Source organism: Hyperolius riggenbachi, chromosome 5 (genome assembly GCF_040937935.1).
Source record: "Hyperolius riggenbachi isolate aHypRig1 chromosome 5, aHypRig1.pri, whole genome shotgun sequence".
NCBI classification, from domain to species: domain Eukaryota; kingdom Metazoa; phylum Chordata; class Amphibia; order Anura; family Hyperoliidae; genus Hyperolius; species Hyperolius riggenbachi.
The window spans coordinates 84,866,873-84,891,835 of NC_090650.1; the positions used below are offsets into that span (position 1 = coordinate 84,866,873).

The 24,963-nt window shown below is 42.1% G+C and overlaps 1 protein-coding gene and 1 long non-coding RNA gene across 6 annotated transcripts in view; one reads left to right on the plus strand and one right to left on the minus strand.

Annotated features, from left to right (window-relative positions):
- Nucleotides 1-1,466, minus strand: part of LOC137518292 (uncharacterized) — a 31,307-nt gene extending 29,841 nt beyond the window's left edge. Inside the window, exon 1 of one of the 2 annotated variants that reach the window (XR_011020778.1) lies at nt 1,409-1,466. This is a non-coding gene — a long non-coding RNA (uncharacterized lncRNA). The remainder of the gene's footprint in view (nt 1-1,408) is intronic. The other variant, XR_011020777.1, reaches the window with a different exon arrangement.
- The window catches only part of OXSR1 (oxidative stress responsive kinase 1), a 191,544-nt gene that overhangs the window by 61,095 nt on the left and 105,486 nt on the right, over nt 1-24,963 (plus strand). Inside the window, exon 1 of one of the 4 annotated variants that reach the window (XM_068235945.1) lies at nt 5,138-5,221. The exons of 2 other annotated variants lie outside the window; for them this stretch is intronic. In XM_068235945.1, coding sequence (XP_068092046.1) covers nt 5,152-5,221 — 70 coding nt within the window. In that variant the 5' untranslated portion in view covers nt 5,138-5,151. Of the gene's footprint in view, nt 1-5,137; nt 5,222-17,112; nt 17,361-24,963 lie in introns of those variants that run through there. One more of the 4 variants, XM_068235946.1, reaches the window with a different exon arrangement.

Consider the following 24,963-nt stretch of genomic DNA (forward strand, 5'->3'; position numbering starts at 1 on the left):
TTTTAAATAGGGAAGGAAAAAAAACTCTTTTTAATCCTTTTCTGGAGTCATCCACTTGACCCACCAGAACAGTTTTTGTACATAGAAAGGACCATAAAAAGTTCATGCAAAGTCTTTATAGGACAAAAATTATCAAAAATACTGTTCTGTATTGCACTAAATTGCTATATCCCTGTTTGGAAGATTTTTGTATATTCATAAGGAGCCCCTTTTATTGAGTATTCCTGGATTTTATGAATTTTTGTCAATAAAGTATTTTTGATAATTTTTGTCCTATAAAGACTTTGCATGAACTTTTTATGGTCCTTTCTATGTACAGTGTAAATTCTCACCTGTTACGCTGGCATGACACCCTGCCTCATCCCCAATCATCTCATCCCCGTGTCTGCTGTTACCAGGAGCGTTACCATGTGATGCATGTAACATGGATACATTAGACCGATTTTTCATCCTTGAATCGATCAAATCATCGGTTGGGCATGCTGCTTGTGGAACTTATTTTCATCAGATTCAATAAAATTATCAAATTGGGTGGTCAATGGGGCCATAAAATCGCTAAATGTATGGGCGCCTTAAAGAGAAACCATAACCAAGAATTAAACTGCATCCCAATCAGTAGCTGATACCCCCTTTCCCATGAGAAATAGTTTCCTTTTCTCAAACAGAGCATCAAGGGGCTCTGAATGGCTGACTTTGTGGTGAAACCCCTCCCACAGTGTGATGTCAGGACCATGGTCCTGACAGTTTCCTGTCTGTGAACCTTGTTGCATTGTGGGAAATAACAGATGTTTACAGCTGTTTCCAACTGCCAAAAATGCATCTCCTTCCACACACATCACCTGCCAACAGTAAAAATGTCACCATATGATACATGTCACAATGTAAATCAAGGAGAGGAAAGATTTTACAATGGGCAAACACTGACTAAATAATTTATACAGAATTATTGTAAAAATTAGGCACTTTTGTTCATTATGTTATTTTCACTGGAGTTTCTCTTTAAGGGCTGGGCCCACTTGGAGTGCTTTTCTCACAATTGCAGATTATCTCTCCTAATATTCCATGATTTTCACCCTCTTTGGGTGCTGCCATTTTTCTTTTAAACACAGCAAAAAGAAGGTAATTATGTAGGAAATATCACAGGCACATATGAAGTCTGAGCTCAATTTTAGATGCGAGTTTCTTACTGCTATTCAAAGAGACTGCAAGCAAGAATATGGCTCAGGCAGTTTTCTACCAATTGGCTACTGGATTTTTTCTTCTTGGCCACATGGTTTGCTATAATGTCTTATATTGTTGACTGCGGCTTAAAGAGGAACTTTAGAGAAAAGGAGAAAAAATAAATCCATATAATGAAAAGTGAGAAGTTAAAAAAAATAGTAGAGAGCAACAAATGATTGATATTCACCATGTAATTGGTTCATGTTGTTTCATCCATGTTCAGCCTGCACATAATCATATTTTCTACTGGCAAACAAGAAAAAAAGTAGACCGCACCAACTGCCATTATCTATAACCACACCCCCTAACATTGCGATGCTAGGTACACACAAGGCAATTTTCTGACAGATTTACTGTCAGATTGACTATATCCAACATGTCCAATCTGAACGGAAATTCGATCGGAAATCATATCAGGCTTGTTGGAAATAGTCAAGCTGACAGAAAATTGCATCATGTATACCTAGCATTAACCCTCCTGGCGGTTTGCAAAAAAATCGCCAGGGGGCAGCAAATCTTTTTTTTTTAATTTTTTTTTTTTTTTTCATGTAGCGAGACAAAGTCTCGCTACATGATAGCCGCTGCTCAGCGGCATCCCCCCAGCCCCTCCGATCGCCGCCGGCGATCGGAGATCCGGAGATCCCGTTCAAAGAACGGGATCTCCCGGAGGGCTTCCCCCGTCGCCATGGCGACGGGGCGGGATGACGTCACCGACGTCATCGACGTCGTGACGTCAAAGGGGATTCCGATCCACCCCATAGAGCTGCCTGGCACTGATTGGCCAGGCAGCGCACGGGGTCTGGGGGGGGTGGGGGGGGGGGGCTGCGGCGCGACGGATAGCGGCGGATCGGCGGGTAGCGACGGCGATCGGGCACTGCACGCAGCTAGCAAAGTGCTAGCTGCGTGCAGCAAAAAAAAAATTATGCAAATCGGCCCAGCGGGGCCTGAGCGGTGCCTTCCGGCGGCATAGCCCGAACTCAGTTCGGGCTTACCGCCAGGAAGGTTAAGGGTTGTTTTTTCATGGATATACATATGCACAGAGGGAGATACTGGTTGCTTGGCAGTTAAAGGGGAACTGAAGTAAGAGGTATACGGAGGCTGCCATATTTATTTCCTTTTAATCAATACCAGTTGCCTGGCAGCCCTGCTGGTCTATTTCTCTGCAGTGGTATCTGAATAACACCAGAAACAAGCATGCAGCTAGTCTTGTCAGATCTATATTTAAAGCCTGAAACACCTGATCTGCTGCATGCTTGTTCAGGGGCTATGGCTAATAGTATTAGAGGCAGAGGATCAGCAGGGCTGCCAGGCAACTGGTATTGATTAAAAGGAAATAAATATGGCAGCCTCCGTATACCTCTTACGTCAGTTCCCCTTTAAAAAAAACTTATTTTCCACAGTGCAACAAGGCTCACAGACAGGAAACTGTAAGGACCTAGGCTCTGACATCACGCTGTGGGAGGGGTTTCAACACTATCAGCCATACAGACACCCCCCCCCCCTTTGATCTATTTGAGAAAAGGTAAAGATTTCTCATGGAAAAAGGGGTATCAGCCACTAATTGGAATGAAGTCCAATCCTTGGTTACAGTTCCTAATTAATCTCTATTTTGTTGCTATAGGCAATGGTAATGTTTCCGTAGGCTCTTTTATTCAAGTCACACTATTGGCTTCCTAGTTTCTCATATTAGCTGCAAAAAAGAAAATAAAAAAACAGCACATTAGCCGTGTTACAGGTCTGTCCATTAATAGTGAGTAAGCTGCGCAGAGAGGTGCTGGCTATGTGCACTGTGGGAAATGCATTTGCAAGTGCTTCAGCCAGTCTGCATTGCAGCTGCTGCTCCCGCTGATGGTTGGGATATAAATCTTATGGAGTCTGGCTCTGAGCACTCTGAATCCTGTATATATGTCACATGCTATATCCATCATGGTCACACTACATGAGCTTATCGGCCCACTCCCAGAAACGCACTGCATATAGTCGTAACCTTGTCAGTCAAGCATGTTTCCCTACAACATTTATAATGGCAAGTATTCCATATGTTTAAAATTCATAGTGGATAATGTGTGGCTTAATTACAGAGCACTTAGCTAATGAACGCTTGTTTTCCAAGCACAGTAAATAGAAAACCATATGTTCCCTGCATAATATTTCTGACACTGTCTGCAGTAAGATGCATTTTCATACATGCCCATCTCACAACACAACTCCTACGCTCTGTAAATAAGACAGATGCATACTGTATATTTACTATTTGACTTATCACAGTGTATTTTGCAACCATTCCAAACTAGGCGGCAGACTGGCAAGAGAATGCAATTTTGTAGTGCTGGCAATTTAAAGCTCTCACTGGAGTTAACCTTCTCTGTAAGGGGCTGTTTCTACTTCAGCCTGCATATCACCAAAATGCATGCCGGCATTTGCTGTGATGCAAAATCGCATCCAAATTCCTCTAGCCATGCAAGGTTATAGGGATTTTGCATACAATGACCCGGGTTTTTTTTCCGCAGCACTGTACAGAGTATATTGTCTTGTCACTTAACTGTCCCTCAGAGGGGCTCACAATCCAATCTCTACCATAGTCATATGTCTATGTATGTATCATGTATTGTATGTATCGTATCGTAGTCTAGGGCCAATTTAGGGGGAAGCCAATTCATTTATCTGCATGTTTTTGAGATGTGGGAGGAAACCAGAGTGCAGACACGGCAAGAACATACAAGCTCCATGCATATACTTCTCTGGCTGGGATTTGAACCAGGGACCCAACACTGCAAGGCCACTATGCTGCGTGCTAGGCCACCATGCTTTCAGAGACAGAGTTGTCCTGATTGAGTGTGGCGGGGAGCTCCACACACAAGTGTAGCGGCAGCATGACAGAAGACTGTCTCCAAAGGATTTAAGGTGGACTTGGGAGGAGCGGGGGCACAGTTATAAGGGCTCTTTCACATCAGAGCTTGCGTTGGAGAACGCTCAAAGCATACGTTTTGTTGATATGCGTTGCACTGCAGTGAGTGTGCGTTTTTAATCCGTTTTCAATGCGTTACAGCACATAGAAAAACGCAGGTAATTTTTTTTTCTTTTAGTTTTCAACTTTCTACATTGTTCCTCTGTTGCATTCTGGGACTGATTGCCTGCGTTAACGGATTAAAAACGCGCATAGTGTGCGTTTTACATTGACTAACATTGTAACGCATAAAGCTAGCGTTGGCCAAAAAACTGCACCTGGGTGCAGTGTAACGCAACGCACAAAAAGGCTGCGTTATATGTGAAAGCTAAAATGAAAGTCTATGGACTTTCGTTTCACCTTGGGTAACGCAAACTTTACCCTTTGCGTTGAAACGCAGAAAATCTGCCCTAATGTGAAAGAGCCCTAAGGTCCTTTTGATCTAAGATTGGGGGGGAGGGGGGGGGGGATGCAAATTCTTCAGTTATCCAGGGCCTAGATTGTGCAAGGATTTGAATGTCAATATGTTACAAATGTACACGTTACAATTACACGATCACTAGTTTCCAGGTGCTTTTTCAAGCTTTTTGCCTGTGCTTTAGCACACCCATAAAAATTAGGTTTTGAGATAGCTTTTTAGTTCACATAGGGATTTATACTATATTTTACTGAATATGGATCACTTGGAGCCAGTGGTTCTTCTGGTGCATTTGTAAACAGACTCTACGGTCACCTGTGTTCTTGTTTGGGTATTTACCTACACACAGTAACACAACATCCTTGGGGACATCTCACCTCCTATGTCCCTGCCAGAGCTTAAACTAAGTGATACGGCCGTGATAACTTACATACTAGCTTAGAACTGAAATCTCAGCTTTGTGAGGACTGATCCTTTAAATAGCTTGAAGTTCAGGTAAATCTGCTGTGTCCTTGGTGTATAGCTCTGCGCGTAATCAGGAAAGTGGAAACGTTTGTTGTGCCAGATGGATCAGAAGCCCAGCAGCTCCCCACATCCCGAGCCTTGGCCCGCTCACAAGCTGATGGATGAGGCAGGTAAGGCAGACTTGTAAGGAACACGTTAAACTGGCTGAGCAGTGACTCACCAAGACGTCCAGCCTTCTGCTGTCAGGCTGGAATGCATCATGTAAATGTTACTTTTCATAGCTTCTGTCGTCAGATCACTCAGGTACGGGGGAAGATGGCTCATTTCTGCAGATAAACATTGGACTCGCGCAGCTGAACAACCATTCTCCGCTGAATCCGTTTTGCGTGCATCAACATGCTATAAATGCTTTAATGATGTGATTTCAGTCAATGTTTATAGGCATAAAGCTATCTCCTGCAGCTAGCGATGCAGTAAGAAGTGTGTGCATTCGCAAGGAAAGCCTTTTGCTCTTGGAAAAGTCATGGTTAAAGAAACACTAGCAATAACAAAGTGTTCTAAAATGACACTGTACAAGTACCACAATCACGAAAATCGTAACATTTGAAATTCATGTAAACACAAATAAGTATGTTTCTTCCAGAGTAAAATGAGCCATTAATTCCTTTTTTTTTCTAGGTTGATGTCACTTACAGTAGGTAGTTGAAACTTGACAGAACCGACACATTTTGGACTAGCCCATCTCCTCATGGGTGGTTTTGGGGGTTTTCTTTATTTTCAAAGCACTTAGGGCTGGGGCACACCGAGCGGCTTTTTCAGCGTTTCTGCAGCCGCTTGTGGCTGCGGATACGCTTGGTCAATGTATCTCAATGGGGTGGTTCACACCAGAGCGGGAGGTGTTTTGCAGAAACGCATACTCCCGGGGTGAGGAATTTTTTGGATTGTGGATGCGTTTCTGCCTCAATGTTAAGTATAGGAAAAACGCAAACCGCTCTGAAAAACGCCAGTTCAGAGCGGTTTTGCAGGCGGTTTTGTTACAGAAGCTGTTCAGTAACAGCTTTACTGTAACAATACATGAAATCTACTACACCAAAAACGCTTCACAAAACTGCAAAATGCTAGCTGAAACGCTACAGAAAAAGAGTTTCAAAATCTGCTAGCATTTTGCGGATCTGCTAGCGGTTTTTAGTGTGCACCAGGCCTTAGTGAATGGCAGTTGTTCAGTCCAACTGGCAGAATAGTGTGCAGGGAGGCTGGCCAGCATCTTTGTATAAATCGTTTTTAGGTAGTGTCCTTATCAACAATAAAGGCCATGAAAAGATGGACTAGCTCAAAACATGTCTGTTCTACTACCAACTGTAAGTGACAGCAACTAAGGAGAAAAGTAATTTAATGCCCGGGCAGTTTTTTTCTGTGCAGCTAAAAATGAGGCTTGTATAAGAGAAAAAAAGTTCTGATGCTGTGAAACAGTTAAAGAAACACCAAGCCTTTTTAATGCTGTTGAGTCAATTTTTAGTCCGGAGGTTCACTTTAAATATTATTCCCCCTCCAGGTCCACGTAGATGGTGAGGAATTATGTAATTAGGCTTCCAGCTATTGCTGGAGGACAAATTACAGTGCTTTAAAAGTAACTTCAGCTCAGTCTTCTGACGGCGCCGAAGTTACTCACTGTGCGCTGCTATAGCTGTAATTCCTATTACGGCCTATGGTGGCGCCACCTGCCCCCAAATCTCCTGCGCTGTTATTATAGCGCTGGTCCCCGGCCTGCTTAGATGTGCATGGATAGATGTGTATTAACTCCCCTACCCCCTCCCCCACCACCTGTGCAGGTATCATGTTTTCTGTACCTGTTATAAGCAAATACCGATATATCCTCCCGACTGCTTTGTCCTCGAGGGTTATCCTGTCAGTCTAAAACAATGAAAAATAGCTTCTTTTTTTTTTTTTTTTTTTTTTTTTTTTTTATAGATTTTTTTTTTTTCTTGTTGTTCATGAAAAGTCCACTTTAAGGTCAATTTGATTAGACTGTTCTGTCACCTGACCGCAGCGTGTCTGGTCACTGAAGCGTTTCTCTTTTTAGCCGTGACATTACAGCTAATTTGTTCCAAATCTTCAGTAATCATCGATGTTAATGGCAACAAACATTCATACTGTTAGTCTGGATGTCAGCACCGGTCAGCTGAAACTATACAAAAGCAAGATCAACTCCTGGAATTAGTTTGGCTTGGAATAAATAGTTGTTGAAGAGCTTCTAGCAAAAGAGTTACATGTGTTTGAGTCAAAATGGGTCAGTTTTGGGCAAACCTGTATCAGTACATCACTGTATAAGCTGAAGGTTTACTCAAGCATTCTTATTATAATTTTGCACTCCCTGATCCCTCGGTGTATGCGAGGGTTTCAGACTGGCAGATTGTATTGGCTGAGTGCAGGCTGAGGTCATTGTTCTGCAACTCCCTCCACCTGCCCCATGCTGTGCCGTAGCCCTTCCTTCCACCTCCATAGCAACAGAACACTATGCTAACCTGCAGGCTATCAGCATGTCTATAGATAACTGCCCAGAACTGTCGTCTGAGGGATTGAGTCCCGGTCCCTGCGGGTTTATTGAACATGTGGTAGTTTGAAACGAATAACTGTAATATCAAAAAATAAAAATATACAGTATATACTCGCGTATAAGCAGAGGTACCCACTTTTCCTTCAGAAACCAGGAAAAAGTGATTGACTCATATATAACACCCCCCACCCTGTGTGTGTGTGTGTGTGTGTGTGTGTGTGTGTGTGTGTGTGTGTGTGTGTGTGTGTGTGTGTGTGTATATATATATATGTGTGTATATATATATATATATATATATATATATATATATATATATATATATATATATATATATATATATATATATATATATATATATATATATATATATATATATAATATTATATTTTCCCCCTTAATTGTCCCTTAATCTTCTCATTCAGTGATTCCAAAGGCAAAATAGAAGATTTTGAGTTCTAATTTAACCGCTTAATGACAACAGGGCGTATATAAACGTCCAGTGTATTAGTGGAGCGTGTACCACCAGCTTGTTACTGAATGAGGCACATTTAACCATGACCAGTTATAAAATACAGTTTGGTGTGTCTTTAAGCTCGGACCCACGCCACATAAAAAAATAGGTAGGGCCACAATCAAAACATAGTCATTTTCAAAATTATGATCAGTCTTGGGAAAGTTTCAGAAAAACGTCAAGAGACATGTTGTAACATTTTATACCATAAGTAGTACTGTAGAATAGAGTTGAGGGTTTTAGGTTTGAGGCCCATGACTTGTGTATTCTTTATAGTCCCAAACTGAATCAAAAGCAATTCAATTTTCACATATTCTGTACCGAAATAAGAGTTGTAAAATGAAAACTGTGACAGAATATAAAAGAAAAAACATATTGTTACCTTAAGAACTTGGCTTTTTAAATATGTATGCCATGAGGGTATATTACTATAATTTTTGCAAATAAGGTCGTTGTAATCATACATAGCGTACAGTAAGAAAGCAAAAAACAGAAAAAGAAGCCTTTATTTCCAAATACAATATTGTCACCAATACATTGTACCAGGAACGTAATCTAAATGTTGTAATAACCATAATGGATAAGCAAATACAATTTGTGGGTTTGTCTTATAGTTAGCACTGTTTATTGTAAAGCTATAATAGATGTAAATGGAGAAATGTTTTTTTTTCTATTTTTTTCCCTTATTTTCCCTTTAAAATGCATAGAAAATATGGTAATTACTAAACAAAATTATCACACGCTAAATGCCTAATTTGTCCTGAAAAAAACCCCCAATACATTTCATTTAGGTGTGAGAAGTAAGTACTAATAAAGTTAGATGCGAATGAATGGGAACAGCACTGATATGTAAAAATTGCTTGTCCTCAAGTGGTTAAAACGGTCATATATTCAAAGTTTACACTTTAAATATTAGTGGTTTTGCTATTTGCCGCTTCAGCATGTCTTATTAAAGAAAACCTGTAACGAAAAAAATCTCCCCTGGGGGGGCTACACACCTCGGGTGGGGGAAGCCTCCAGATCCTATTGAGGCTTCCCTTGTCCTCCTCGGTCCCACGGCGGCGGCGATAAAGCTCCCCGAACAGCAGGGATGTAAATATTTACCTTCCCTGCTCCAGCTCAGGCGTAGTATCCGCTCTCCGCTCGGAGATGGGTGGAAATAGCTGTTCGCTGTCTGGCCACTCTACCCTACTAAGTCTCTTGCGCCTGCGCAGTAGAGCGGACCCGTCAGAGATCGGCTATTTTCGCCTATCTCGGTGCAGAGAGCCACAACAGCGCCCCTGCTGGAGCCAGGAAAGGTAAATAAATCAGCGCTTATCAGGCTTGTCGAGGGAGGATTCCAGGACACTTCAGGGGAGCCAGCGCTGGACTGCCTGCAGCTACAGGGGAGGGGGAAGCCTCATTGGGACCCTGAGGCTTCCCCCTCCCGAGGTGAGTACCCGCCCAGGGGAACTTTTTTTTTTTTTTGTTACAGGTTCTCTTTAAGAATCAAGGGCCATTTCCTAAACCAGATCCCTAATTGGAACATCCAAGCGGTCCCGTTCTGAAGTTGTGAAGTATGCAGTTAGCCTAATGATTTACACATTTCTGCAGATTTGGGTTGTGCTTAATGAGAGGGCAGAGCAGATTGGGTAGTTTGCTGGTGCTGTAATGTTAGCTAGGCTGCTGAATGCTGCTTGCTGGAAGCTAGTGATTATCCGTGTGCCGAGACACACATGAGCAGAGAGAGGCCTACTGGGAAGACTACAGCGCTGTTCTTTCTTTATTAAAACTAACAATAAGGTCACAGATGCTGCCTGGTGCTTGACTGGCAAGGCACAGACCCAACAGACTGCTTGCAACTATAGTAGCGTGGAATATAAACTTCACTGACTTAACTGTTGCCAGATGGCATTGTCAGAGAACAGTACGATCTCGCCTACCTAGATAATTTGAGCTATTACACCAATAGCATTTGAATTATAGTGCAGTATAGTGCTGTACACAAAGCTGAATATAACTTAAGGAGTAAAGCAGATACAAGCAGTAAAACCCATAGGAAGTGTAAGGCTTTTGCTGGGAATACACAGTGCGTCTCCACGGCTCAATTATGCCGCTCGATCGATTTCCCCGCGGGCGATTGTCTTATCTTTTGCTCGTTTTCCTTATCTTTTCCCATTGTCCTCCATGCGGTATCGAACGCGGAATCGATCGGGCGGCAGATCGGACATGTCAGAAATTATCAAATGAGCCATCTAAATGGCTCAATCGAGTACCGTGTATTCCCAGCATTAGGCTTGTAGCAAAGTTTTCAGGCTGAGTTCTTATTTGTTGCAACTGAATCTACTCATATGTAAACTTTAACCCTCATACATCTATTACATTTCTAGGCAAAACTAACCATTTTGTTGATTTGATAACTCCATCCCCTTGGGCTTACCATGAAAGCCTAATTGGTGGTGGAAAAAGCAAGATATAGATCATTTTGTTGTGATAAGTAGCTATAAAGTTATTGGCGAATGAGTGGGAGGAGCGCTGATGGGTAAAAATTGCTATTGTCCTGAAGAAGAAAAATTTATCCCCAGTTTGAATCCCAGCCAAAGCACTATCTGCATAGCGTTTGTATGTTCTCCCCACGTCTGCGTGGGTTTCCTCCCACACCACAAAAAACATAAGATACATTTATTCATCCTCCTAAATTAGCCTAGGGGCTATGATAGACCCCCGACTATGGCAGGGATTTAATTGTGAGCCCCTCTGAGGGAAAGTGGCTTCAAAAACTTGGTATTCTGTAACTTTTTCCATTACCTGTTTGTCTTTACATAGAGGTCCCTACCTCTCCCTCTAAATTGTAAGCCTTCACCATTCATGCACCTCCATAACTGTGCACCCATTCTATGGATCTGAGTGAACTCTACTTGTCTAATCTCCATGCTCCCATCCAGTTACTGACTAAGCATTACGTTGTACTGCTACTGTGCTGCATGATCTGATACTGTGCTGCGTGATCTGGTTTGCATGTATTCCTGTATTGTCATATTGCTGTATGTCACCCCTAAATATTGTCTGTAACCTAAACTAATGTCCAGCGCTGCGTAAGATGTTGGCACTTTATACATACAATAAATAAAAGAAATGAAGCTAAAATGTGTTATTTGGACAAAGGTGAGATTGTAGCATTGCTGAATTATAAGGCACCTCTGTATTTATAATGGAGGAGTTTGTGTATTTCTGTGCTAGACAACACAGCTGAAAAATACATTTTGTGTGGAATTTTCTTGAGCGGTTTTCCAGAAACAAATGTAATTTCACTTAAACCAAAAGTTTGCTCTTGGGTTCAGTTACCATGGAAATTTATCTCCTTGAGCAGAATGGTCAAAACTGCTCCTTTCTTCACTCTTCTTCAACCTATTGTGTCCTTGGATTCACATTTGCATTTTTTAATTCCCTAATGAGGATGATTTAGAGTGAAATTTTGCAGTAGTCAAAATACTTTCTACAGCCAATGCTTTGTTTGTTACTACTTAGTTACAATCCATAATAACAGGCATAAAAGAGAAATTATTCTCAAGGTGGGGGATGAAGCTTGTATACATGAGGAAAAAAACCTGTTTTGTAATTCAGTAGTGATGCGGGAGAAGTAGAATGAACATGTGTTAAGCTGTAGCTGCTCGACACATACCTCACAGTTTTCTGAGAAAGCGGGCGAGCTACGCTCCCCTACCTTCAGTTCTTGTTCTGTATTTATGTACTGCTGACATCTTTTGCAGGTCTTTAGAGTGCACACTCATGTCTGTAACTTCCTCAGAGAAACTCACAATTTAATTTGAGAGAAATGGACCATATGACCCAGGGCTGTGGAGTTGGAGTCGAGGAGTCTGAGTTGGAGCCATTTTGGGTACCCGGAGTAGGAGTTGGTGTCTGAGGCGGTGGTTTCATAAACTGATGAGTCGGAGTTTGAGTCGGAAGATTTTTGTACCGACTCCACAGCCCTGATATGACCCAATGGGAACGACGAAAAAATGTGAAAATACAAAAGATAACATCAGCAGCCAATTGTGTTGTACTATTTTGCACCAGGATATGTATTTAACCTTTTGACGGTATGATTCTTACCAGATTTTAGAGTCTTCAAGTAGTGCAATTTTTTTGCACCCTTTCAGACCCTAAAACCTGGAAAAAATCATGCTGCCAGGGAGATCTGCAGCAGTTCTGCAATAAATCACCTCTCTGGCTCCTGTAGTTATGCCTCCATCCTCCTGGTGGCGCTGCAACTCTAAAGTGAAATTGCCGGCTGTCATCATGACGACAGCCGGCGATCTCACCAGGAGGAAGCAGAGCCCCGGAGGAGAGGAAGAAGAATGGCGGCCGACGTCGGGATCCCCCTGGAGGCATGTAAAACGACATGCTATACTCTGCACAGACCTCCCGGCGGCTACCCTGAACAGAAGTCGGTATTACTGCTCTTAACTGCGGTTTTCCGCCCCACCCTAGCTCGGGATTACTGCCAAGGAGGTTAAAGGACCACTATCGCGCAAAAAATGTAACATTTAACCACTCTGTGTCCGCTTAACGACGATCAGCGGACACAGAGTTGCTCCCCCAGGACCGCCTAACGATCTTTATCAAGTCCGGGGGGAGGAGATTAGTGGGGATCACGAATCCCCGCTTTAGTGACAGTTCATCTCCGTCAACAGTCTGCCGGCGTCGATCGTTGCTGGCAGACTGAAACTAAAGTAAACTCTACTGCAGCGATGTAGTGGGAACATCCCTGGAACTTGGCTGTCCCCTAAAGTGGCTCACTACGCGATCCCCTCACATAGGCTGATGTCTATGAGAGAGGATCGCCCTGGACCTTAAAGTGGACCCAAATTAAAAATACAAGATTTCAGAAATAAAATCTATTTTCTAAATTATAATAATAAATAGCAGCCTTTTTTCAGCTGCATGATGACAAATATAAAATATTTTACATTTATTGGAGGAACACCTCCCTTCCTTTTCAAATTGCCGGGATTTTTCCGGCAAACTGGTGGAGTAGATGGTGTCCGGCAATGGAGGAATTGCTAATGGCTGCCACCTGTATAACCCTAGCTATGAAAAGAGAAGGGTGAAAAGCATGCACTGAAATGATCATAGGTTTGAAGGAGTGTTTATTTATCTTTGTATGTGTCAGAGTGGTGCAACTAAATATTTTTAATTAAAAAAATGTTTGGTTTGGGTCCGCTTTAAGGGAGCGAGGGCGGCCTGCATCTTTGTATAGATTCTTTCTGGAGAGTGCTTTTGTAAAGAATTAATGAAATACTGTGAATCTCTCATGAAGAGATAGACTAGTAAAAACTAGTCAGTTCCATCAGATTTCTACTAATGAATGTAAGTGACAGCAACATAGGGGAAAAGTAATTTATAGCTCATTTTACTTTGGAAGAAACCTTCTACTTCTCCTCCAATAAATTTAAGCTAATCATTCTCCCCTCCCACCAAGGATTGCCATCTTGTAGCTTATTGTGTGAGGCAGTTCCAGTTATTTATACTTTGTGTTGCGTGGCCTTCTGTTATTGTTGTAGCTCTGATATTTTCCTTTCACCAGCCCATGTATTTGGGAAGGAAGAAGTAGCAATAAATCCAGAAAATTGTTTGTCCGTATTCCTGCATGTCATCTGTTTGGCAGCCACGACCTCGCAGACAGCACGTCGTGTCACTATATATTGCAGCGGAAGGTCACACGTGGTTATCTTGGTGGTCCTGCAAGGCAGCTGAGAGGAGTCGCACCAGTTTACTGAATACTGTGGTCATTTTGCAGTATACTAAATGGCTTCTCTTTAGCCATGTAACCTTATATGAACTGCTGCATTGCTTGCCTTAATTCCGGGATGAGGCTGTACCAAGTAAACATGGAAGTTAAAAATATATGGTGCTGCTTCTCTGGCTCATTTTCAGATACTGTATGACTGTTTCATTGGACTGAATTGGCACTATCTTAATTAGAAGTGTGTGTGTTTTTGTGTGTGTCTGTGTTTGCACGTGTGCTTGTGTTTTCACATGCTGGTTTTCATGTGCGTGCTTGAAAAATGTCTTGTGCCTTAAAGCGGATCTGAGATGAAAAACTAACTATAGCAGGTAACTTGTCTATATATCTTATCTAAAGTTTAGATAGTTTACACTGCAAATCTAGCTGCAAACAGCTTCAACAGAATATGATTATTTCTTCCTGTGATACAATGAGAGCAGCCATGTTCTGCTTGTGATCATTATACAGGCAAGCTGCTTTGCATCTCCTCTCCTCAGACTGAAAACTCCACTCCTTCCCTCTCTGCCCCCTTGCCTCTGAAATCTCTGGCTGGTAATGCCGTCTCCTCCTCCTTCAGGAAAAGCCTCTCCAGACTGAGCTCCCATGAGCACTTGCTACATGGGACTCAGAATTCCTAGGCGCTGGAGGAGCTGTGGGCGAGGCTTGTTAAGTTTATAGGGAATTGGGGTAGTAAAACAAAAGTATTTGGCTTGAGGAAGGCCCTATATACTATATGTAAGGGGCGCTATTATGCAATGAGTAAAAGTTTGTCTCGGATACACTTTAACCACCTGAGCGGTCTGGACGAGCTCAGCTCGTCCAACACCGCCGGAGGCTGCCGCTCAGGCCCTGCTGGGCCGATTTTAATGAAATAAAAAGCAGCACACGCAGCCGGCACTTTGCCAGCCGCGTGTGCTGCCTGATCGCCGCTGCAGCGCGGCGATCCGCCGCGTGCAGCGGCGAAAGAGGGTCCCCCCAGCCGCCCGAGCCCAGCGTAGCCGGAACAAACAGTTCCGGCCAGTGCTAAGGGCTGGATCGGAGGCGGCTGACGTCAGGACGTCGGCTGACGTCCATGACGTCACTCCGCTCGTCGCCATGGCGACGAGGTAAACGAAACACGGAAGGCCGCTCATTGCAGCCTTCCGTGTTACTTCTGGCCGCCGGAGGCGATCGGAAGAACGCCTCCGGAGCGCCCTCTAGTGGGCTTTCATGCAGCCAACTTTCAGTTGGCTGCATGGAATAGTTTTTTTTTTATTTAAAAAAAAACCCTCCCGCAGCCGTCCTGGCGATATAATCAGAACGCCAGGGTGGTTAAAGGACACCTTAACTGGAGGCTGCCATATTTGTTTCCTCTTAAACAATACGAGTTGCCTGGCTATCCTGATGATCCGTTTGTTTGCAGTAGTGTTTGGATCACACACCTGAAACAAGCATGCAGCTAATCTTGTCAGACTTTAGTCAGAAACCTCTGTTTGGCATGCTTATTCAGAGTCTATGGTAAAAAGTATTTAGAGGCAGAGGGTTTTTTTTTGTATCAAATTTCAACATTATTCATATTTGTGTGGTGCGGTACTGGACTGGATCACTTTTTCTTTCTGTATTTCAATAATAAGACCTTCGGATGTTTTATTTAGGGTCGTTGGAGCACTGTTGATATTAACGACACCACTTGGTCCCAGAAGGCGAACATGTAAGGCAATACCACCAAATGTGGGCGAGATAACTGGCTACTCAACAACCATGGAAATGCAGTGGGAAGTCGGAACAACCTATGGGTAGAGAGAGAGTATCTATGCAAAAGCTGTGGGGAGACCATTGTGGCTGTATTATGTATGCTCTCCTTAACCAGGTTTTTGAGACTGTCTAATGTGTATTTTGCGGTCTACCATTGATTTTAAGACCCACATTATATTTGATTCAGGGAATTGCTGCATTTTTTTTGTTTGTATTATTAATAAATCATCTTGTACTTTCTGTTCCTGGTTACACAAACTTGGAAGCTGATTTTGTAGTTTCATATACCCTCCTTTGCCAGAGTCCTGTATTGGGGATACTGAGTGACTTGCTGAGGTGCCATTATTGCCATGTGGGATGCTGACATGTGGTGGAGTAGACAATGGTGCTTGTACTACCTTTTGAGCCTCAGCGATGGACACATTTGGAGAATTCTGAATGGTCAGCATATAATGGGCATAAACAGCTCGCCTAAATAGCCATTGGCGCGGATTTGTCTTTGTTTATGCTTTGGCATTAATGCCACACTCTTCCACATGTATTTGAATTTACACCCCATTGCTTTCAGTCTTCCATAAACTACAATTTCACAACTGGAAGAAATGATTTGGGGCAGGAAAAGTGACACATCTGTCAAAGAAACAAGAAGACTAATGAAAGAAAAAAAACAAACAAACGTCCAGCTAGAGGCTATGGCCTCTTTTACACTATGCGCTGAAAAACTGATGTGTTTTTAACTTTCCAGAGCAGTGCATATAGTGGGAACTGAGCCATAGGGAAACATGGACATTACTTTGCAAATCGGTAGTCCTTTTCAGATCAGAGTAACTGATTAAGAGTAGAAGGACTCTTGGGCCTGGGATCCAGTAGCAGCCCTTTTCTAAGCGTTAGTGATTTGAAAAGCTCTTGCTAATACAATGCTATTTGGGATTTTTAAAAATCACATCCATCAAGTGGGATCTCACCCATAGCATTACATTACCAAAGCTTAAAAAAAGCGCTGCTAGTGGGTTCCAGACCTAAGGGCCCATTCACACAATAAATCGCAAAACGGTAGCCCTTAGCGCTACTGCTTTGCACGGGTGACTTTACTGCGATGAGCGGTAAAATTACACTTTTGCGATTGCTCATTTCTCACTTCTGCGATTCAGAGGGACCACAGTCATCGCTTTTATAAGCACTGTACCGCGATCGCTCCAGAATCGCGGCAAAACGCTGCATGTAACGCGTTTTTGCAATTGACACTAATCGTATAAGGCCCGTGATCGGCACCAATCGCGGCCGTGAGATCACTGCCATAGGGTAAAATAGCGCTTTGGCGATTAGCGGGAATTGCCAGCTAATCTCCGTAGTATGAACGGGCCCTAAATGTCCTTTTAAACTGTATCAGTTGCTGTCAGCTGTAACTGAAAGACAACTGATGTGCAGCCCATGCTAAAAAACTGAAGCTTTTTCACAATGCACTGCTATGGAGCAAAAAATGCATTAAAATGCAACGCATAACACACAAGTGTAAAAAGGCCCTTTGAGTAATTTTAGCAATGCGTGCAATGTAACTACACTAATACAGAGGCTTAAAATCATTTTCTGGCATGGATCGGGCTCTCTGTGACATATTCAGCAGTTTGGCTGTTATATTGACTTGTGGTATAGAGATTCTCCTTAAGTGCTCCTGTTCTGCTTAGTCAATCAATATTGTGATACGTGAAGGCTTAGTAATCACGGATATGACTTCCACTGGTGAGTTTAATTCCCTTCCCATCTCTGACATGGCTAAAGCAATTCTTTATTACTGTGTGATATATGGCTGGTGCTTAGGGATGCATGGCATTGTCTGTGCCTCTGGAGGATAGTGAGGGATGGAGCTTTTATAGAGTGTGCTGGTCCTGTGCTAACCGTCCCTCTCCATCTAACACTCTCCCCCTTAGTAACACCAGCTATAACTTCTGTACAGGTCAGTAAACACTCCTCCTCTCCATTCCTGTGTGACCTTTTCAAGCGCCCTCCAGTCAAAACTGAGAAGTCTTGTAAAATATATGGCTGTCAGAGCCTGCCTGCCTAGAGGATCGGCTTTGTTTTCCTTTTATTCTGCCAGTCATTCAGCTGTTACTGCAATGCATCAAACCATCTCTCTGCCTGGTGTTGCAGAAGCACCATCCTGTTTCTTTTTCATTGAAGAGACCGATCTTCCATCCTATAGCCACAGTGCTGCAGGTAGCAGCATTAGATGGCCTTAGACCTCCCCTTGTAGCAGTATTAGCGGAGCCCTTACATAGAGATTTTCCAACATGTCTGATCACACTTTTCATTGATAAACTGCCTAAAATTGAAAATTAATTGAGTTGGATATCTTGGCAGGGCTGTGGAGTCGGTACAAAAATCATTTGAATCCAAATCCGACTCCTTCGTTTATGAAACCACCAACTCTGACTCCAGGTACTCAAAATTGCTCCGAATCCTCGACTCCAACTGCGACTCCACAGCCCTGTATCTTGGGGGCAACAGATGTTTGGCTTACTCAGTCAGTGATCAAATTGGCTAGAAAAAAAAGAATTTTGTATGCCTAGCCTTAGGTCCAAGTTTATAACCGATCCATACCATTGTAATCAATAGCAGCGCACAATAGATAAGCAAATGGGTCCATATGAGTCTATTCTGCTCTAACATGGGGCTATTATTTTTTCCACAGCTGCATCACACTATGCACTGCTATAGATAGGTTTAGCAGACAACGGGTGCTTTGCCATTTGATCAAATTAATGGCATCTGTCTGTGCTGCATTGGACATGCTATGAATTTGGGTTGAAACGTAATGTTTTGTAGTAACATTCCTTCATCTAGACATGCTTGGGAGGTGAAAATGCTAAGGTGACTAGAAATTCTAAACCTACAGTTTTCAGTTACACATAAAGAGGAACTGTCACCAAGGATTGAACTTTATCCCAATCAGTAGCTGATACCCCCTTTTCTGTTAGAAATCTTTACGTTTTCTCAAATGGATCATCAGTGGACTCTGTGTGGCCGATATTGTGGTGAAACTCCTCCCACAGTGTGATGTCCTGACTGTTTCCCGTCTGTGAACCTTGTTGAATTGTGGGAAATGTGGCCCCCTGCACACTGCAAATCCAATTTGCGATTCCGATATTACCTGGATGCTATCAAAACAAAGAAAAACGCAGCATGCAGTACCGATTTGGATGTAAAATCACATCAAAATCGCAAATCGGAATCACATGCAGTGTGCAAGAGGCCTAACGGCGGTTTCCAGCTGCCAAGCAAGCAGTATCTCCCTCTGTGCATATGTATATCTATTAAAAAAAGAAAACCGCCTTTTAGCCTATCGCATTTAGTGTGTGTGGTTGTAGATCATGGCAGTTGGTGCTGTCTAGTTTTTTTCTTGTCTGCCAGTAGTAAAGATTATTTATAGGCTGATTGTGGATCAAATTATATGGTGAATATCGATCATTTCTTGATCTCTCTTCTATCTTTCAACGTCTCACTTTGCAATGTATGGATTTATTTGTTTCCCCTTTTTGCTAAAGTTCCTATTTAAAGGCCCACTCCAGTAAAAAAATTAAAAGCTTTGGGTTTTTTTCCAGCAAATTCTAGGAATGGTGTCAGAACTGAAGCTGTCACTAGTAGGTAATATGTAACTGTGTCACTTCAGAGAAATGTTCAGTAACACTCTGAGAGCTGGTTGTATGATATAAACCATTCTAGCCATTGCGCTGCTAAGGGACAGAATTACAATATGCCGGATTAAACTCAGGACCCAACATACAATAGAATACCCTTATAATGCAAATTCCCTATCATTCAGCTATCACAGAAAGGCACCAAAAATCCATATACTTCATCCTGCCCAATTGTATTTTATTGATCCCATTTCTAAGTACAATTTTACAAGGTGTGCTTCTGTGTATTGTACAGGACCACGGTAGATGTTGATGCCTTTATAATTTTCTACATAAATCAAGAATAAAATGGGTAGAACAAAGGAAAAATTTTGGTGCATCCTTTTAGAATGCCGGACTGAATAATTTGGGGTAATTTAGTGCCACCACGTTGGGTTATTGTAAATATGCCACATTAACTGCACTGTGGCTGTAGTAGTGCATCCTGACTGGCCATTGGCCCCAGGGCTGTGGAGCTGAAGTCGAGGAGTCAGAGCAGTTTTTGGGTACCTGGAGTCAGTGGTTTCATAAACTGAGAAGTCTGAGTCGGATTATTTTTGTACCCTGCAAGGGCTGTGGAGTCGGAGCAATTTTGGGTACCTGGAGTTTGAGTCGAAATCGGTGGTTTCATGAACTGAGGAGTCGGAGTTGAAGTTAGATTATTTTTGTACCGACTTGACAGCTCTGGTTGGTAGGCTTGGAACCCACTAACGGCGCTTTTGTAAGCAATTTTGATTGGAAAAGCTCTTGCTAATGTAATGCTATGGGGGGATTTAAAAAAAAATTACATATAGCATTACATTGGAGAGTTTTCCAAAATCACAGGCGCTTAGAGTGCTGCTAATGGGTTCCACGCCTTAGGGCCTGTTTCCACTGCATGCAGAATGGATGCAGAAAAACTGACTCCAATGAATGCCTATGGGAAAATCTGCATCAGAAAAACTGCGTTTAGTGGAAACGGGCCCATAGGCTTTCATTGGAGTCGGTTTTTCTGCATCCAATCTGCATGTAGTGGAAACAGGCCCTTAGGCTGGGTTCACATATAAATTATATGTACAGATGTGTTCCAGTCGTGTCATGTCCTTTCAGTGTTGCATCAGTTTTACCTGACAGGAATGGAGGTGTGCTCTTTGTGTTTGAACCCATAGAAAACTGATACAATATTGACAGGACTGGAACGGAACTGTACAGATGTAAGTGTGAATCCAGCCATAAAAAAACTGATACAAAACTAATGCAAATTGATGAAAACTGAGTGACTGGTGCAGAACTGTTCACATTTTCTGTGTGAACCCAGCCTTACTCTGTGGAGAAGCAGTTATAAACTGCCTACTAGTTAAAGCTCTACTTGCTCCGCTATTCCTGGATTCTGCCACAAATAACAGAATTCTGCTTTGCCATGTGTTTAACGTGTCCTTTAGGTATGACTGAACTGTTCCAGAAAGCAGAACTTGCTCGCCTGTTACATGTCATTACCTCAGTGTTTTCACGTCCCAGGCGAGTTTAAATGAAAGAATGTGACCACAGAACAGAAGACCTCTGTTACTCCTTTCACAGAACCTATATTATATCTTTATGCCAATTAGACGTTGAAAGCTGGAACTGGGCTTAGTAGGGCTGAATGGCTTTTTTTAAATTGGTCAATGTAAACAGAACGTATGAGAATATACTACAGAATCTGAGGCCACAAAGCATGAAAACTATAGCTCGAAATTTCCTGAGAGACTGGAGTATGCGAGTAAAACTCCTATAAATTGCGCTTCCTAGTTCGTCTTTTAAAATGAACCTGACGTTAGAGTTATATGGAAAATGCCATATTTATTTCCTTCTAAGCAATACCAGTTGCCTGGCTGTCCTGCCGATCCAATTTCTCTAATACTTTCAGCCATAGACCCTCATTAAGCATATGCAGATCAGGTGTTTCTGACATTGTCAGATCTAAAAAGATTAGCTGCATGCTTGTTTCTGGTGGGATTCAGACAGCGAAATAGATGAGCAGAGCTCTCAGGCAACTGGTATTTAAAATGAAACAAATCTGGCAGCCTCCATATCATTCTAAACTTGGGTTCACTTTAAAGTGGACCTGAAGATAGTAATTTTTATGTAAATGTAAAAGGCAATGGAAGCTTTTAATAGATTAAAATATGTTTTCTAAGCCACGAAGTTTTTGTGCACATATTGGTGCATTTTCCCAAGTCTCCACATCCAACTGTTGTTCAATACTGCCGTGGCAATAAACATGTCAATAGCTGCATACTGTTATTGGTTGCTTCAGCACACAGTGGACCAATGGTACTATGCCAACAAGCGCCAATTGTGGTTTGGCTGTTACTGGAGTCCATTTGCATAGACCTTACATTGTTCAGTACTTCAGTGAGATAATGGAGCTTGAGGATAGGGAGAGCCAACGACCATAAGATTGTGTACCACTCACAGCTTCCACTTTCCCGCAGCCTTGTCAAATCCAGAATGATGTCCGCTTGTGTGGTTGTAGCCATTGCCGAGAGCAACAATTTGGAGTCTTTGCACCAACAGCAGCTGAAACCCTAATTACACTGCGTTAGAAGCAAGTGTTGCAATTGCCCAAACATGTAACAGGTGCACAGAGTAGGCAACCAGGCTTCACTTATTGAATAAAGCCAGTATTCTGCATGGTTGCTATGCGTTACTACTCCATTTTCCTCAGTTCTCAGCCTTGTTACATCAGTTTCATTTACTAAAAGAGGAGGCAGTAGAATTCCCAGGATGAAACTGTTGTACTTGCCACTAAAAAGAAAAGGCAAAAAAGCAATCCGGACAAAAATGATCGATTAGGCGGTCATGTTGTGCCATTGATTTCTGCCAATTCAGTCCTAATGATTGGATCAGCTGGATAGCAATGCCACAAATAAAGTAATGGACGGGCACCTTCTTTGAAGCTGTTGTTTGGGGTCAGTAAGAATCTAGCTGTACAGAACTTTACAGATAACTGCAGGATCTATTTTAAAGCACACCTGAACTCCGAATGTCCTCTTGGATCTAAGATAAGCAACAGAATAACAACCTTTAAAAAACACATTTTTGTTACAGTTGATAGACATCCTGCAGTAAATCTAGTGTGTCTACTTCCTGCTTTCATGGAAGCAGACATAGGGTTAACATCCTGTGTTTACAAATTGTCTGCTCTGCTAAGATTCCTGAGCTGACACAGCTGAGAGATAAAATTATAGTGGTGCTTAGTCACAGATGAGGGCGGAATAAGCCAGGCTAAACTCTTTACAGGGTGAATTTCTCTATTTTCCTTCTGTTCTGTGCAAGAGTTCAGGTCCAGTTTAAAAAAAAAAAAATTAATCTCAATTTAATCTCATTTCTGTGACTGAAGATGCTCTTTTGGGGGGTCGAGGGAGGAAATCGGTCCAAGCTGCCTTTCGATTGACTGGTTATGTCTCCCATGTGTATGGGAGGTGCGCGTTTTACTGGAACATTGTAACCTTCATAGCTTTGAGGTGTGCTGTAGAGGAGATATGTTGGAAAATCCCTGCATTCAAATGACGCAAATAACCCTTTGTTAAAGTAAAATCCCACTTAAGGTAAATAGCCAACCCCTTCATTCAGATCTGGACATTTGAGGATTTTGGTTTCTTTTTTTCTTGATCTGATTTATATGTAGAGCCAAATGTAGCCATACCACAGCCTTACAGTTGTCATGTATTTTTACTGATCACTGCTCTGTGCTTCTTATTAAACATGCCGGAAAATGGGAGTGTCAGACTTGTGCAGACACACTGCTTGGTTATCTGCTGTACATCCTGTTCTGTGGAGGGGGGAGATGAACAGGAGGCACTCTACTGCAAACGCAATAATGCTGACAGCTAAGGGTGGCCACACACGATACAATAAAATGATCCGATTTTACAGCAATTCGATAAAAACGATCGTATCTCTCGAAAAAATCGAAAGCTTTTTTTTTTCATTCGGCTGAAAAATCTGATCGGATTTACCGGTTTTTTTTCGATTTAAATCGATCCGGAATGCCAGATTTCTGTTCAATTTCTACTAAAGATTGTATGGTGTGTGTTAGATTGTAAATTTATTAATATACACACCCTAGCAATTTTCTCAGTTTCCAATTATTTTTTATCATAATTGGGGAAAAATTGAACATATATGTGTGGTGCATTGGTCAGATTTTTTAAATGTTACAATCGGTCAGAAATGTATTGCAATTCTTAAATTGAACAGATATTTAAAAAATGTATGGTGTGTGGCCACCTTAAGGGTTTACCAGGTTGTGTGGTCACAGGAAGAGAGGCCCCTGATGTTGGGAAACGCCTGTACATGCAGTGGTGGACAGAGGCCCGTGCAGGCCATGCAGCCGCACAGGGGCCTCATGTCCTCTGGGTGCCATGCAGCTCCATAACATTCAGGCACAGATTATCCTCTAGGTTTTGTGTTTATGCCGGCAGATTGTGAGCTCCTCTGAGGACAGTCAGTGACATGACTATGTACGCTGTGAAGTCCTGCAGAAAATGTAAAGGCTGTTACATAGTTACCTGGGTTGAAAAATGACATGCACCCATCAAGTTCAACCAGAAAATAAAGTACAACACCAGCCTGCTCCCTCACATATCCCTGTTGATCCATAGGAAGGCGAAAAATGCCCTTACAAGGCATGGTCCAATTAGCCTCAAAAGAGAAAATATCCCTCCCCGACTCCAGATGGCAGTCAGATAAAATCCCTGGATCAACATCACTGGACAATACCTAGTAATTATAGCCATGGATGTCTTTCAATGCACGTAAAGCATCTATGCCCCCTTTAAATGCAGATATAGAATTTGGTAAATGCATATTAATAAGGTAGGTCAATCAATACACTACAACTTTGATAGGGATTATATTGTGAGCTCCTATGAGGACAGTGACATGACTATGTACTCTGTAAAGTCCTGCAGAAAATTATTATATGGTAGGACATTAGACTATGACTTGACTATTCACTTGCTGTGAAAAGCACTGTGGAATATATCACTGCCACATTTAAAGTGTAACTGTCGGGCATAAAATCTAAAATCAATTCTTTATTTTTATCTGGTAAACAAGTAATAAGGATGCTAATCACGCAATCCAAAAGTTAAAATTTCTATTACTTTTCTTGTTTATAAAGGATCATTCCCCAGTTTACCTGACTCTTATTTGATACATTGCCACACAAAGGAAGTTGCAGGGCATGCTGGGTTGTCCTTTTTTGCTTCTGTACATTAGTTTAGTCTGAGGGGAAATAAAGAAGCAAAAAAAGACAACCCAGCATGCCCTGCAACTTCTTTTTGCGGCAACGTACCAAATAAGAGTCAGGTAAACTGGGGAATGATCATTTATAAACAAGAAAAGTAATAGAGATTTTAACGTTTGGATTGAGTGATTAGCATGCTCATTACTTGTTTACCAGATAAAAATAAAGAATTGATTTTATGCCTGACTGTTACACTTTAAATAATAATTTTGGTATGGTAGGTTTTTTATTACTATTTATATTACAATTTTTCATCTGTGGCACGGCACGACGATCAGTGAGATATGCTTGTATCCCAGTCATGTATGAGACATTGGCTATCATTCATAAAGCATTCCCGCATGCGGAAATGCTGAAAACAGCTGACTTTACTGAGCACATAGCAAAATGTCTATTC